The 15,960-nt window shown below is 37.9% G+C and overlaps 1 protein-coding gene across 1 annotated transcript in view; it reads left to right on the top strand.

The window, feature by feature from the left end:
* WWC3 (WWC family member 3) overlaps positions 1-15,960 on the top strand; it is a 201,561-nt gene that overhangs the window by 128,866 nt on the left and 56,735 nt on the right. Inside the window, exons 7-8 of the mRNA XM_021006225.2 lie at positions 3,461-3,610; positions 9,328-9,401. Coding sequence (XP_020861884.1) covers positions 3,461-3,610; positions 9,328-9,401 — 224 coding nt within the window. The remainder of the gene's footprint in view (positions 1-3,460; positions 3,611-9,327; positions 9,402-15,960) is intronic.

The raw sequence follows: 15,960 nt of genomic DNA, 5'->3' as shown, positions 1-15,960 counted from the left end.
AACTGCTTGAGGGCATGGAGAGGAGAGTGTAGTAAGTTGCCTGAGCCCCAGCGAGATAAGGCAGAAAGCTCCCCATATCAGAGCTAGGGGTCCAGGGATGGAGTTTTTGTTTCTGTAGGATAGGAAAGGATAGACTGGAACTGTAGAGTGAGGAGATTGAGGGGAGATTGCAGCAAGTCATACAGAGGTGAGGAATACCTGAGTTCAAATTCTGCTTTTGGTAACAATTGCTTTGTAACCCTGAGAAAGTCATTTAACTTCTCACTGCTCCAACTCTCTAAGATTTTACAGAGAAGGTGCTGCCTGGAATTTCTTCAACTGAGAGTTCTTTATAATACATCTAGCATTTTTATTGCATTTTAAGGTTTGTAAAGCACTGTATATATCTTATCTCATTTGAACCTCACAACTCTGTGATGATGATGATGATGATGATGATGATGCCTATTTTACAGATGAGAAAACCGAGGCTGAGATAGGTTGTGTGACTTGCCCAAGGTTACACAGGTTGTCCGAGGCAAAATTTTTAACTCAGATCTTTCCAGTTCCCAATTCTGTTATTCTTATCTACTATGTCAACAACCTACTAAAGAAACTGGTGAATTGGAAATTTTATTTATGAAAACACAATTCAATTGCTATCCTATACATTGCATCATTTGATCTTCCCAACTACTCCGAGATAGACAGGGAAATAATTATTATTCATATTATGTAGATAAGGAGATTGAGGTGCAGGTTCAGTGACTTGTCAAGGGTCCTAAGTCTGGTAAATAAGAGATATGGGACAAAAACCCCATGTCTCTTGCCTCCCAGGTCCAGTTTTTTCCCTCCATGTTTGCCATGCTGTATAAGAAAGACAAACATTTCTCTCTAATTTTTAGTGGAGAAAACTATGCCTGTCTGCCATTTTTCCTTTCCTTGAAGTCCCCTGGAATCAAGAGGAGAACTTCTTGTAGATCTAGGCGACCCCCTTCCTCCATGTTGTGGATCTGGAGAGGAGTACATGAACCAAACAGTTTCTCCTGGCCACTCTAGTTGTGGAAATTCCATTACTCCTTTATGAGTAATAAACTGAGGCATCTTGGAACTGCTGGCATCTGGAGAGGGTCACACTCTGCCTTAAAACCAATTGATGGGGCTTGTGCAGAGTAGCTTCTGTGTTTGATAGATTACATTAATGTAATGGGCTGAAGATTTCTATCTCAACAACTGAGTCTTAGAAAATGGAAAAAAGTCAAACTTTTTTTTTTAAATTTAATTGTGAATAGAGGATACTAGTGGTTTCTCTTGAATGCCAGAATACATATTTACTTTTTATTTCTGGCATATGCAAAGTCATATGAAAATATTTTTTTGCCACACAGGATTGTAACTGAAAAATCAGGTCAAGAAATTAAGTGAACTTAGCCTGAGTTGACAGGAGGCGTGTTAAGTATACTGCTGGCTCTAAACCATTTTATTTGACTTTAAGGGTCTTTTTTAAATTTTGTATAGTTTGCTTATAATAGGTGGCACAATGGATAGAGTGTTGGGCCTGGAGTCAGGAAAACCTGAGTTCAAATTTGGCCTCATATACTTGGTAGCAACATAATTCTGGGCAGATCACTTCTGTTTGTCTGTTTCCTCCAAAGTTATTGTGAGATTCAAATGAGAATATATTTGTGAAGTGTTTAATGTGGTACCTGGCACATTTTAGGAGCTATATAAATCACCACGACCATCATCATCTTCATCATCATTATTTAGAAAGACTCTAAAGGCTCAGAGTTTGGGCTTGCCATATGGACGGTCTAGGTGCTTATTTCTTTGCATGAGCAAAATAGATATTTGAAAACAAAGTGATAGAATTGGTTGTAGCGTTGAAATGCCTGCCACCAACACTTTTTGTACCAGCACTCTAAGATGGGTCCAGATCTGTAGTGGAAAAGAACACTGCCTCTGATTCAGAAGACCTGAGATTGCTACCTACACAACATTAAGCAATTGAACAACCAACAAGTATTTATTAAAAGTTCCTACCATGTGACAAGCATTATGTTAGGTGCTGGGGTACAAATGTGAAAAAATGGACCTATCCTTATTAGCAAGGATTCATTTACCCTCCTTGGGTAAGCCTCCAGAGGCTTCTCATCTGTAAAATGAGGAGAATAGAGTTAGAGCCTCTGAGGTCCCTTTGACTCCAACTCTCTAAATCCATAATCTGTAAAATGGTCAACTTGCTGTGTCAGCTTTAGCAGTTCTCTGGGTCTCAGCTTTCTTATTTTAGAGATGAAGAAATTGAGACCCAGAGAGTCTCAAAAAGGGGGGAGGGCAGCTAGCTGACACAGTAGATAGAATGCCAGTCCTGGAGTCAGGAGGACCTGGGTTCAAATCCAGCCTCAGACACTAGCTAGCTATGTGACCCTGGGCAAGTCCCTTAACCCCACTTGACTCCAATGAATGAATGAATGAATGAATAAAAATAAAATAAATTTATAGGATTATGAAAGAAACCAATTATTAAAGGGGGGGGCACAGCTAGGTGATACAGTGGATAGAGCACCAGCCCTGGAGTCAGAAGGACGTGAGGTTCACATCCAGCCTCAGACACTTGATACTTACTAGCTGTATGACCCTAGGCAAGTCACTTGACCTTGATTGCCTCACCAAAAAACAAACACCAAAAAAACTCTTTGGGTCTCAATTTCTTCATCTCTAAAATGAGAAAGTTGGACTAGATCAGGGCTCTTAACTTATGTGTGTCATGGACTCCTTTGATAGGGGAAGCCTATGGATTACTGAAAAATGTTTTTAAATGAATAAAATAAACTACATAGGATTACAAAGTAAACCAGATATACTGAAATGAGGATAGCACATTTTTTTCAGATCAAAGTTCATAGACTCCCCCTGAGATTAATCCGTGGATCTAGGTTAAGTAGATCTGAAGTAGATGACCTTCCAGCTTGACTATAGTAATGATGATGGGGATGGGGATAATAGCATTTACAAGGCACTTACCATGTTCCAGACACTCTACAATTATCACATCATTTGATCCTCACAACCACCCTGGCAGGCCAGCGCTGTTATTTTCCCCATTTTGTAGATTTGGAAACAGGGACAGACAGAGGTGAGGTGACTTTCCCAGGGTTATGTAGTGAGTAAGTGTCTGAGACTGGATTTGGATTCAGGTGTTCCTGATTCCAAATTTCACTGGGCGTATTTGTTTCCCTTGAGCTCTGTGAATTCTCAAAAAATAACTTTGTTTACCTGAAAAAGTACCTCTATTTGGGTTAAATCTCATCCTGTACTCTGGGCAAGGGAGGGGAAGAAGTGGGAAGATAAGCAAGAAATACACTATATCTTAATGATAAAAATTACAGCATGATGGTTGAGCTTCCACTAAAAGAACAAAACCACCAAGATTGAAATTGACATCTGCTTTCATGTTTTTGTTTTTTGTCTTCCATTTCAGAGTCTGGCTAAGCTTACGGATGGCTTCAGGAATAGCTGTTGTATTTCAGACTCTCTGCAAGATTTGTCCCATAATTATGGTTCAGTAGGCGGTTCTTGTTTACCTCAACAATACTGTGACGCTGGTTCTCAAACTGACATCATTGGAGAGGTATGCTGGCTGACAGAGATGAAAAGAGCTTGAGGATAGGGGGAGAAAAAAGGCTGCTTTTATGTTGCTGTGATTTATTCTGTTTCATTTCCCATTTTAATTTAAAAAATATTTGGGCTGTGTGTGTGTGTGTGTGTGTGTGTGTACATGTACATGCATATGTGTGTGCTCACACACACACTATAAAGGCTAAAGAAAAAATACCATTTCCCCTTGTTTCTCTATTAAACTTCAGTGTAGACTGATTATGATTTCTGTGCTTATGATTTAGATGCCTAAGAGTTGCCGGGTTTGGTTGTTGATGGGGTCAATTACAGACTTTGTAGTAATAGTGACTGCTGTCATTTCTGATGGGATTTTAGTGACACTCATCTTCCCCTAAATATCTATACATTAAAAAGGTGGTGTGTAGGGTTCTTATTTCTTCTTTTTTTAAACCATACCTGTGATTTCAGTGGAATTGGGAACTCCTGGGTGAGGAAACTCCCTTCATGAATACAGTTAGTTCATCATGTGCTTTGCAATTTAAGTCTCTGCGAGTTGCCCCAAGTTAACTAAATTGCCCAAGGTCACACAACCTGTATGTGTTGTAGACAGTACTTGAACCCAGGTCTTCTTGACACTGAGGTCAGCTTCCTATTCACTACACAATATTGCCTTTTATGTATTCAAAATCTAATTGAATTGAAATTATTTTTGCTTATGAACTCCAGGAAAATTTCAGCAACCTTCTGCAAAGGTAAAAGTGTGCCATAAATTGAGGATCGGATTCATTACTGAAGCTATTGAAAGATATAATCTTTCCATCTTTGGAGAAATAAAAGTAACAAAGTCTGTTTTCTTGGAAGAACCCATTAGATTGTAAGCTCCTCAAGGGCAGGTTCTGTCTTTTTTTGCCTCTTTTTGTATCCTCGGGACTTAGCTCAGTGCCTGGCACATAGTAGGCACTTTAAAATGTTTATTGATTTATTGAGCTCATAAAATTAAAATTCAGATTCCCTTGAGGAGCTGGAGAGATCTGATAATGATGAAATAAAATAAAATCTTTTCGTGAGGCAAGTAATTACTACCCCTCTAACACCCCTAACCAACTTTTGTCAAACTCCGTACTGTTGTGAATAGCAAAGTACTTTTGGTGTGTGACCTTTGGCAAGTGAGTTCACCTCTCAGCTTTAGTTTTCTTATCTATAAAAATCTGAAATTTGTTTCATAGGCCACCTAAAAAAACCTGAAAATAGAATTTCAAGAGTTATACCCCAAAGGTGCTGACACTTATGCCTGTTGGTTACTTCTGGTTGTAGTTCAGGTACTTTAAAATGCCTTTGTATTCTTAAGAGTTCACTTTTCATACTTACCAGATGTAGAGAGGCAGCATAGATCAGGGGAGTGAGTCTTGCCTTTGGAATCAGAGTGTGTGGATTCAAATTCTACCTCTAAAGACTGCTACCTGTTAGACCTTAGACAAACAGCTAGGTGGGGCAGTGGCTAGATCTCAGGTCTGCAGTCAGGAAGACTCACCTTCATTGAGTTCCAGTCTGACCTCAAATACTTCCTAGCTGTGTGATACCTGGGCAAGTCATTTAACCCTGTTTGACTCAATTTCCTCATCTGTAAAATGAACTGGAGAAGAAATGGCAAACCACTCCAATATCTTTGTCAAGAAAACCCCAAACGGGGTCATGAAGAATCAGATACAACTGAAACAACTGAACTTTAAACTTTAAACAAGTCACTTGACCTGTTTGGCCCTTAGTTTCCTCATCTATAAAATGAAGAGGTTGGACCAAATAACCACTGGAAGCCCTGCCAGGTTTAGATCGTTCTTACAATTCTCTGACTGTTGGCTAGTTTTTCACAGCATAAACAGAACAGAATCAGTAGGGGGATCTTGCTAAGGAATGGCAGGGGAATACTGGAACTTATAATTTAACCTATAGGAACTATGCCTCATTTTTAGACTCCATGATTTTAAAAAGAGTAACTTGAAAGGAAATTGTGTCTAGAGAGTCATGAGTTGCAATACTACCTTTGAGACTTGCTAGCTGTGTGGCTCTCTTCACCTTAAGTTCCTGCATCCCTCAGGAAACTAAGACCTTAAGTTATAGAAGAGATACCCTCTGCCTCAGTGGAGGGAGTTTTCACACTGATATTTCCCTACTCTGGGGAATCAGAGGAAGAGTAGAATATAATTTTGGTTCAAAAGAGAGAAAGAAAACAAAAAGTCACTATGAAAGAGGCATGAAGATTGCAGAACCTGGGAGAGAGATTTAAGTGATGACTTAGTAATAATGTGGAATATAAATATATTATTAAAAAAAAGGAAGAAGGCAAATGTTCATATCTTCTGAGAATAATACAGGAGATGTTAACTGAGGCTGTTGGACAAATATGTAGTTGAATGTGATTTTTTTTTAAAGACAACTTTTAATGGCCTTGTCATTAATCTTAGGGATTAGATAGTAATAATTGATGACCTGTCTGATGTTTTATGGTTTACAAAGTACTTTCACCCACACCCTCATTTAATCCTTGAAACGACCCTCTGAGTAAGATATTGCCATTATTATTTTCCTTATCTTGTAGAAGAGGAAATTTATGATCACAGTGTTTAAATCATTTGTCTAGGGTTTAATAGTAATTGGACTTGAAAATCCAAGTCTTCTCACTGAAGGCCAGTTTTCTTTCCACTATACTTTAGCAAAAAGGGACTCAGAGGTCTAATTCTCCAGGAGTATTTAACCATGTTTTGTTCTGATTGGGTTGGGAATATATATATTTAAACATGTGTTCTGATTGGGTTGGGAATATACATACATACACACACACACACACACACACACACACACACACACACATGTATATGACCCAGTACTAGAATTTTCTCTTCTTGGATTGGTATGCTTATATAATCAAGAGGGAAAACAAAACAAAATCATGAAGACCCATTGGATGTCACTGATTTCAAAGCCCCTGTTCCAAAGGTTAAGCTTTTAAATAGCAACTGTAATATATAATCTATAAATTCTCATCAGATTGACATATCTGCTCACTGCAGTAATTGGATATAGGGTCTAACTATATTCATAGCATGACTACTGTTATTCACCTGTCTGTATGTCTCAGTATTGAATTTATATTTCTGCTAATATCACAACAACAATAACAACAACAACAACAACTACTACTACTACTACTACAATTACTAGCACTACCTACACCACCACCACTACTACGACTACTACTACTATTCCCCCATTAGACTGTGAGCTCCTTGAGGGGAGGGATTATGTTTTGTCTCTTTTTGTATCTTCAGCTCTTAGCATAGTGCCTGGCACGTAGTGGACCTTTAATAAATGTTTATTAACTGACTGGTGATGATAATGAAGAATACTACTACTGATGATGATGATGATGATGATGATGGTGGTGGTGGTGGTGGTGGTGGTGGTGATGGTGATTTCTTGGACTAGGGCTATGATTTTGTTGGTCTAGGAAATTCTGTCTTATATGTCTATGGTTATAATAACAAATAATTTCAAAAGTTTAACTATGTTATTGATTATTTTAAGCATTAAATATGCATAGTTATTAAATATGTAAATATACGTATACATGTGCCAAGTCAGCAAGAGTTTGTTAAGCTCCTACTATGTTCCCTGCACTATACTAAATATTGAGCAGACTAGGAATGGCAGAAACAGTTCCTATCTTCAAGAACCTTATAATGTAATAAGGCAACAACATACAAATAACTATGTACAAACAAGAAATATATATGTGTGAGTGTGTGTGTGTGTGTGTGTGTGTGTATAAAATACACATACATACATAATCTCAGAGGGAAGACATTAATATCAAGGGTTACTAGGAAAGGCTTTTGGCAGAAAGGGAGATTTTGGCTGAGATGGAGGAGCCAGGGAAACTAGGAGACAGAGATGAGGAGAGAGAGAATTCCAGGTATAGAGCACAGCCAGGGAAAATCTGCAGACTCAGGAGGTGGAGCATCTTGTGCCAGGAACAGCAAGGAGGCCAGTGTCACTGGGAGTAAGCTGTAAGTAAAGGGAGTAAGGTGTAAGAAGACTGAAAAAGTAGCAAGACTCAAGTTATAAAGGTTTTAAAAGACCAATAGGAGATTTTAATTTTGAACTTGGAGGTAGTCGGAAGTCATTGGAGTTTATTGAATTGAGTCAGGGGAGGTAGCAGGGAGGAGGTAGATGGTGACATGCTTACATCTGTACTTTAGGAAGATCGTTTTTCGAGCCGAGTGGAGAATGAATGGACTAGTAAGAGACATGAAGCAGAGAGGCAGTCATTCAGGCCTGACTTGATTTGGGGTTTGCAGCAGGGTGGCAACAGCATCCAGGGTGAGAGAGCCATGTCAGAGAGATGTTACAAATGTAAAATCAACAGGATTTGGTGGCAAATTGAATTTGGGCGTGATTGAGAGAGAGTGAAGAGTCAAGGATGTTACCTAGGTTCCAAGCCTGAGTGACTGGGAGGATGGTTGTGTCCTTAAAAGTAATAGCGAAGCCAGGAAGAGTATAGGGTCTGAGAGGATAGATAACGAGTGGATATGTTGAGTTTAAGATGTCTATGAGACATGTACTTCAAGATGTCTACTGGGGCAGTTGGAGATACCTGACTTGATCTGACTGGATGAATGGATCTGAATGATAATTGAATTCACGGGAGCTGATGATGTTACTGGGCAAAATAGTATAGAGAAAGAGAAGAGAAGAGGGCCAGGACAAAGCCATGTGGTTCATCCATCGTTATGTTCACAAATACATATATTTGTGATCTTCTCCACAACCTACAGTCTCAGATGAGGTATATGTCTGGCTCAAGGAGAGGTATATGTCTCAGGTTTTCCTGACTCTAGTCACAGCACAATGTGTGTGTGTGTGTGTGTGTGTGTGTGTGTGTGTGTGTGTGTGAGTGACAACCTTTCAGGACTAAGCAGCTTTCTAAGACTCTAAGTTGCAGAAAAGGTTGCCAACCTGCTGTGGTGGAAGGGGTATAGTGATCTGGAAGTTCCCTATGTCAATGAAATCATGAGTCCAGTCCCTTTCCCGGTAAATTGTATATGCTTTCACCTAAGTCATTCCTCATATTCTGTTCATATGGTTTGATTTTCCTCCCTAAGTGTACAACTCTGTTAGTCCATATTGGAACATTATAATTTTTTAAAACTTGTTCTATTTACAGAGTTTTGTGAATTCGGATCTTTACTCTTATAACCCCATCATCTCCCCAGTCTGTGCTCATAGAGAATATGCTGTTTTCCCATAATACCCATTGTTCATAATCCTGAGCCTCAAGTATTTATTACAGAATGTCTTATCTTATTAATTTGTTGCACTTACATATAATCACTAAATGATATGAAAGTATAATAGAGTTATCTCTGGCTTTTATTTTTTGCACTTACATCTTTGGTATGCCATTTAAACCTTGGCCAAAAAAACTCTGATTTTTTTTTAAACATTTTAGTAACAGTTTCCTAAAAGAAGATTTAGGACCTTTACCTAACTAAAATAACCACAACCTTTGATTGAAAACATTTCTTTACTAAGATCATTTGAGAGCTTTTAAAAAAATGTTATTGATTATTTGGGTGTCAAAATTTAGATGGATTTTATATTAGCAAGATTAATCACTAATGTATTGTCTTCTTCTCCCCCTTCAATCTTTTACCTCTTTTCCTGTACTTAAAGTTTGGCTTTGATGATAAAACAAGACTTGTAGACAGAGTTCGACTTAATTGGCAGTATGAAGAGGCCAAAAAGAGGTAAGAGGTTCATTTTTAAAAGAATCATATTCTGTTTATCTAATTTAAATTTTGGATATTTTGATACCAATTTAAAAATGCTATTAAAATATTATTGCCTCCTATCGATGATAATGATGAAATGATTGTTCACATGATGGAAACAAATACCTAAATTATCCTTTGCCTTCCTTTCTCTCTCCTTTCCCAAACTTTGTTAGGGTATTTCATGTTATGAGTAGCAAACTAATTTTGAAAAAGAATATTAAAATACGTAGCTCAAATAACGTGTTGAGTTTAAGATGTCTATAAGAGGTCTAGTTCAAGATAGTAGGCAACTTGTAGATATGTGACAATTTGGCTGGATAAATGGATCTGAATGATCCATTTTTTAAGTGTATTTTTATCATGGTTCCAACTCATAATTGTCTAAATCATTGGAAGGAAGCAGTGGTAAATGTGGCATAAAACGTGGACCAATCAAAATCCTTAATAGTTTAACAAGTGATTTTTAAGTTTTTGTCTCAATATAGGCCTATCTTCAATTCATGTAATGGAAGTTAGAGAAAATATTTCTATATTTTAATTTTCTTTAAAAAGGTCCAACTGCTGTAGTTCCTTTGGTATTAGAAAACAAAAAAATAATGTATGGTTTTCACAAATTATTTTACCATCTGTTCTGCTTTAGTTTGTAAGAATTTGAGAGAATGATTTGTTTATCTTCTTTTCTATGGATAACCCTGTCTTTAGAAAACAAGAAATGAGATTATATTTCCAAGCCAATCCAATAAACATTCATTAAGTGCCTACTATGTGCCAGGCACTGTGCTAAAGCACTGAAGATACAATGAATAAAAAGAAAGATTGTCCCTGCCCTCAAGGAACTTAAACTCTAAAGGAGGAGAGAATACACAAAAGGAGGCTGGAGCGCTGGGGGAGAAGGGAAGGCCTTCAGGTCATCTCTCTCAGTGGAGCTGAAACCAGGTAGAACAGCAGATGCAAAGTGGAGGGGACTGAGCCAAAGTTCTGCCTTCTATGAAGGAAGGCATTGAGAGGGGCTCAGTACTCCTTCCTCCAGCCCTCCAATCAAAAGGGGAAAGGAGGTCGTGGGACTTGTTATCAATAAGGCTTGAATTAACTGCTTGGTGTTTATGTTTAGAAGTGATGAGTTTATCCAGGGAGGGGAATCTCATTCCAAGGAGTTGAAACCAGGCAAAACAGCAGATGCAAAGAGGAGGACGTTTGGATATTATCTTATATTACTACTCTTTTCCATCTGGCTTTATCCATAGAACATGAGTCAAAATAAGTATAGGTGAATAATCATGCATTTCTCCTCCCATTGCATGGTTTCTATTTTATCAATATTTTTTTTTGTCACATTGTCCCATGTGCACCTTGGGAAAATGTTCTCAAACTAAAGTGTTCTGATATATTAGAAAGAAAATTCTTTGCAAAAAGAATAGGTAGTGGTTATCTAGTATTAAAATATTTTCTTTGCCACTTCCCCTAATGAAACAGACTTTCTAATGTCAAAAAAGGGATATTGTGATTCTGGGAGATGACTGCAACCACTGTCACATGATCCAGTTGTATCTATATATACTCTACATATTGAGTCTCATGTTTTTGTTCGTTTTTTAATGTAAAAGTTGCCATAAAAACAAATCATATGACTGAAAAGTAAAAAATTTTGGTTACTGGCCTTCTGTTTGGCAGATATTTTTATAGCTTTGGTTCTAGTTTCTTACCATCATACATTAGAATGTTGGGCTTTAAATTTCCACATGAACTCTAAAAAGCTTATTTGCCTAGACTAGTTATCTCTGTGGTCACATACTTCATTTATCATGCATTCCTTCTCCCTAGCTTGCTGCCATTTCTGTAGAGCCTTTGTCTTGACTAAATATTCTTGTGTTCATTCTTGTATGTTTCTACTGAAATGGCTCAGTGTGGGTGCAAGGAATTCGCTGTGCTGTATTAAAACTTGGAAAATAGAGCATTGCTACAGTCAAGTTTATTGTTACATATTTCACCATGACCTTTACTAATCAAATATAGCATGATATTTTCTTGCAATCTAAAAATGAATACAGAAATAACCTTGTTATACTGATTAAAAATATATTTAGGGGCAAGATAGAGTATATGAGAAAAGAGTTTATTTAGAGCAACTCTATGGCAGTCAATGGAGAAGCATTTATAAAGTACTTTCAGGGGTGGGGAACCTGTGGCCTTGTGCCAGTGTGGCCCTCTAGGTCCTTGGGTGTGACCTTTTGACTTGTCCAAGTTCAAATCCTTGTATTAAGGGGATTTGTTCTCTGAAGTTTGGATTCAGTCAAAGGGCTGTACTTGAGGACTTAGAGGGCCAGGCTGCAAGTTCCCCACCCCTGCTCTATACCAAGTACTGGGTTAAAAGTTAAAGTTAAAATATGGTCCCTGCCCTCAAGGAGCTCACATTCTAATGGGGAGTATAACATAAATAACTAGCTACATGTGAGATATATAGAGAATAGATTGAAGGAGCCTTATAGAAGGCACTAGTAGTTCATAGACCAGAAAAGGCTCATTGAAGGAGAAGGCCCTTGAGTTGAGTTTTGAAGGAAGCCAGGAAATCTTAAGAGTTGGAGTAGAAGAGGGAGAACATTGAGGAGGCATCTTTTCAAAAGTCTGTTCTAAGTACACATCCAGGAAAATTCTGTGATGGTGCAGAATTGTGGCATGGAGATGACTCTTGATTTTCAAAGAATGGATTTTCAATGGAGCTTGAAACTCTGCCAAATCTTACTATGGCAATATAGTTTTCATAAGGGCATGTGGTAGACTGTGCCTTTGTTTCCCAAGGGCCTCCCTAGTTAAGGTTATAGAATTGTAGAATCAGAAGATTGGCTACCAAATGATGGCTCTTAGCTACAGCAATTCATGAAGATGGTCTACTAAAGCAGGCAGGGATTGTAATACACGTCAGTGAAGGGAACAAACACCCATACCAGTGAAATAATTTCTTTTGAAGTGTTTGAATATTCTAAGTATACTAAGTATACCCCCAACTTTTTGTCTTGTTGTTTTAGTCTTTTAGAACCCTTTCTCTGTGCAATTCATTACTTATAACTCCCATTTAGAAACTCGGATTGCTTTTTAAGAAATTTTCCTTTGTAGCAGAGTCTGTACAGGGAGTTTAATGGGAAGGTAATTTGATGGCTGGGCAGCTAGGTGGCTTGGTGGACAAAGTGCCAGACCTGAAGTCAGGAAGACTCATCTTCCTGAGTTCAAATCCAGCCTTAGACACTTACTAGCTGTGTGACTCTAGGCAAGTCACTTAACCCTGTTTGCCTCAGTTTCCTCATCTGTAAAATGATCTGGAAAAGGAAATGGCAAACCACTCCAGTATCTTTGCCAAGAAAACCCAAAATGGGGTCACAAAGAGTCAGATACAACTGAACAACAATAACAAACTGATCGATTAATTTCCAGATCTATATTAACTTGTAATCAGTATCTCCTTCCTCTAGGAAAATAAGAGTTATAGGACCATAGTATCATAAATAGAGAACTGGAAGGGAATTTAGAGGCCACTGAGTTTAATCCTTAGATAAGAATTATAAGACCATAGTATCATAAATAGGAAACTGAAAAGGAATTTAGAGGCCATTGAATTTAATCCTTTCCTTTTACAGATGAGAAAGCTAAGGCACAAAGAGTTTGCTTAGGATCACACAGGCAGTAAGGGATAAAGGTAGGATTCAAACTCAGATTTTCCTGCCTCCAAGTCAGCTCTCTATCCACTATGCCATAAGCTTCCGGACTGTTCCCCCTGTTACCTTTCAGTCCTCCAGACTTGTGTAATAAGTCATTACAAGCCATTTTCTTAGTAAGGGGAGGGTCCTCAAATAGTGCATTATAGAAACTATTGCCTCTTGTCCCTGGACTCTTTCCCCAATGGGGAAGGGTTCCTACACATCAGAGTAAGTCACAGGACAATTCTTTAGTCCCTTTTTTGTAGTGAGACTTTCTGGTCTGTTCTTGGTACTCATTGCCTCTTTTTCTATACTCTTTCCTTTGGCAGTCTCATTCATTCCCATGACTTCAGTTGCTGTCTCCATGTATATGATTCTCAAATCTTTGTCAGAAGAAGGCACAGTGATTATGGATATTCCGTCATTTTTAGTCATATCTAACTCTTTGTGATCCCATTTGGAGTTTTCTTGGCAAAGATATAGTAGTGGTTTGCCATTTCCTTCTCCAGCTCATTTTATAGATGAGCAAACTGAGGCAAACAGGGTTAAGTGACTTGCCCAGGGTCACATGGCTAATAAATATTTGAGGTCAGATTTGAACTCAGGAAGATGAATGTTCCTTACTCCAGATCCAGTACTTTTTATCCACAGTGCCACCTAGCTGCCCTGACTGTAGATGAGGTGATAATAATACTGCTCTAAAATTAGTCATCCTCACATACTATGCTGAAGCCAAATTGGCCTCCTTGAGGTTCTCTAAATATATTTCATCCCTTGTCTCCGTGCTTTTGCTAGCCTGTCCCTCATTCCTAGAATGCTCTCCCTCCTTCCCTTAGTTGCTTAGAACTTCTTCCTTCTTCAGAGCAAGTTAAATGCCACCTTCAATCACAGACCTCTGCTGCTTTCTATTTCTCAGGGCCTTCACTTGAAATTACTTCGACTCATTTTTTATAAATTTTATAAATTTACTTATCTCTGTTGTTTTCTCTCAGTAGAATGGAAACTTTTTTTTTTTTTGGCAATTTAGGTTAAGTGACTTGCCCAGGGTCACACAACTAGTAAGTATCAAGTGTTTGGTAGCTACCCCAGAAAGTAAACTTTTTAAGAGCAGCAACTGTTTTTGTTTTCCCAGTGTCTGTAACCTAGTGGAAATTTAATAAATGCTGCTAAATTGGGGAAAATCATCTTTGATATAAGAATAATTTGCATATTGATTTTTGTCAATGTCTTCTAAAGTATTTGAAAAGTTTTCTCTCTTATGTGTATTAATTCCCCCTTTAGCCAGTGGATTCTTCAAGAGGTAATACTCCTTGTCACAATTTTTCATTTAGATAGCTCCCTCCTAGCCTATGCTGTCAGCTTTTCTCTAAGCTCAGATCTCCATTGCAGCTTCCATTCTTACAAAGTCAACATCCTTTAGATCACCACTCCTCCCTGCCCATCTTATACTGTCACTTAATTATGCCTGCCATGTATTGATGTCTCATTATATTATGTATATGTGGCTCGTTTTCTTAGAGATATTAGAAGTTTCTTGAGGACAGTCACCTTGTTATAATCCCATGTTTTCCTTAACTAGGGACTCTCATAGTTCAAAGCTCATTGTCTAAGTACTAAATTACTTAGTTAATTGAAGTAAAAATACAGATATGAAGTTCATATGACCTGTCTGGGACATGGATTTTTTAAAATGCCCTTCCTACCAGGTCATATGTCTACATCTTTCATCTGTGACAATAAGGTCTTGCATTTAAAAAAATTTTTTTTTGAAGGAAAATACACATATGTTACAGGCTAAGGACTGTTAATGACATCAAGGCTCATGAACAAAGATTCTTACAGCAGTGAGTCCAGGTTTTTATTATAACTACAATTTCTGAGTGATTTTTAGGAATGCCTCCAAATAAGGCATGTGATATAGCAGTGTAGACTGAGGATCCAAGTAGTGGTAGATTACTTTGGCAACAACTGAATCTAGCATAGAAGTTAAAATTCCGCTGCTTCGGTAGTGGGGAAATACAAACAAATCCTGGTGTTTTTCACATTCTGCTCACTGGTCTTTCCACTAACTGCTCCAGATAGTACCATAGCACCGATTATATCCAGCACTATCACTGGCAAATGAAATGTTCTGCAAAGTCACTTCTAGGTAAGAAAGTATGCCCTTCCCAAGCCTAAAAATTTATCTTTACTATTTTTGATGAAATTTATTTCTAAAATACTTTAAATTCCTGACTTGCTTTCTTCTTAGAAGCATTGGAAACATAGTTTAAACATTTCTCCTTTTCTAAATCTATTGTGTACAGCTTGGTATGTATGTGCACAGACATATGCATATTTAATGTAATGGTATTAATTTTGCCCTGCTTATTTCTGCTTCCTTTAGGACTTCCTTCTGGCACTTTCTCTGGATTTTTAAATGTTTCATTAATATTCCTTTCTTTTTTTCTTTTTGCATCACTATCACTAACTTCCAAGTCTCTTCCTCCCCTAAATAAAAGGCCTCCTTTGTAACAAAAATATAGTCAAAATAAATTTGTGTGGTAATGGTCATGTCTGGATGGTTATAATGATTCAAAGTTTTCATCTTAATTATCCAGCATTGTTCTGTATGTGGCAATAAATACATTGTGCTTTGGGCTTTAAAATTTTCCTATTTCCTCCCAGCATTTCAAACCATCTTCTCTCACTTCTTCTATGATCATTGTCCTGCCTCTAACACCTACCTGCTTCCCTTCAGGTTGGCTTCTTTTCATCTTCTGTGGGCTTTGGAACAGCTTTCCTAGATCATTGGATGATAAGGGCCATTGATCAAGATCTGGAAAGGACCTCAGGGGACAGTG

The sequence above is a fragment of the Phascolarctos cinereus genome, unplaced genomic scaffold, assembly GCF_003287225.1.
Source record: "Phascolarctos cinereus isolate Bilbo 61053 unplaced genomic scaffold, phaCin_HiC Scaffold_726;HRSCAF=1367, whole genome shotgun sequence".
NCBI classification, from domain to species: Eukaryota; Metazoa; Chordata; class Mammalia; order Diprotodontia; family Phascolarctidae; genus Phascolarctos; species Phascolarctos cinereus.
Note: the sequence above shows the minus strand (reverse complement) of the source record. Positions and strands in the feature narration are given on the sequence as shown.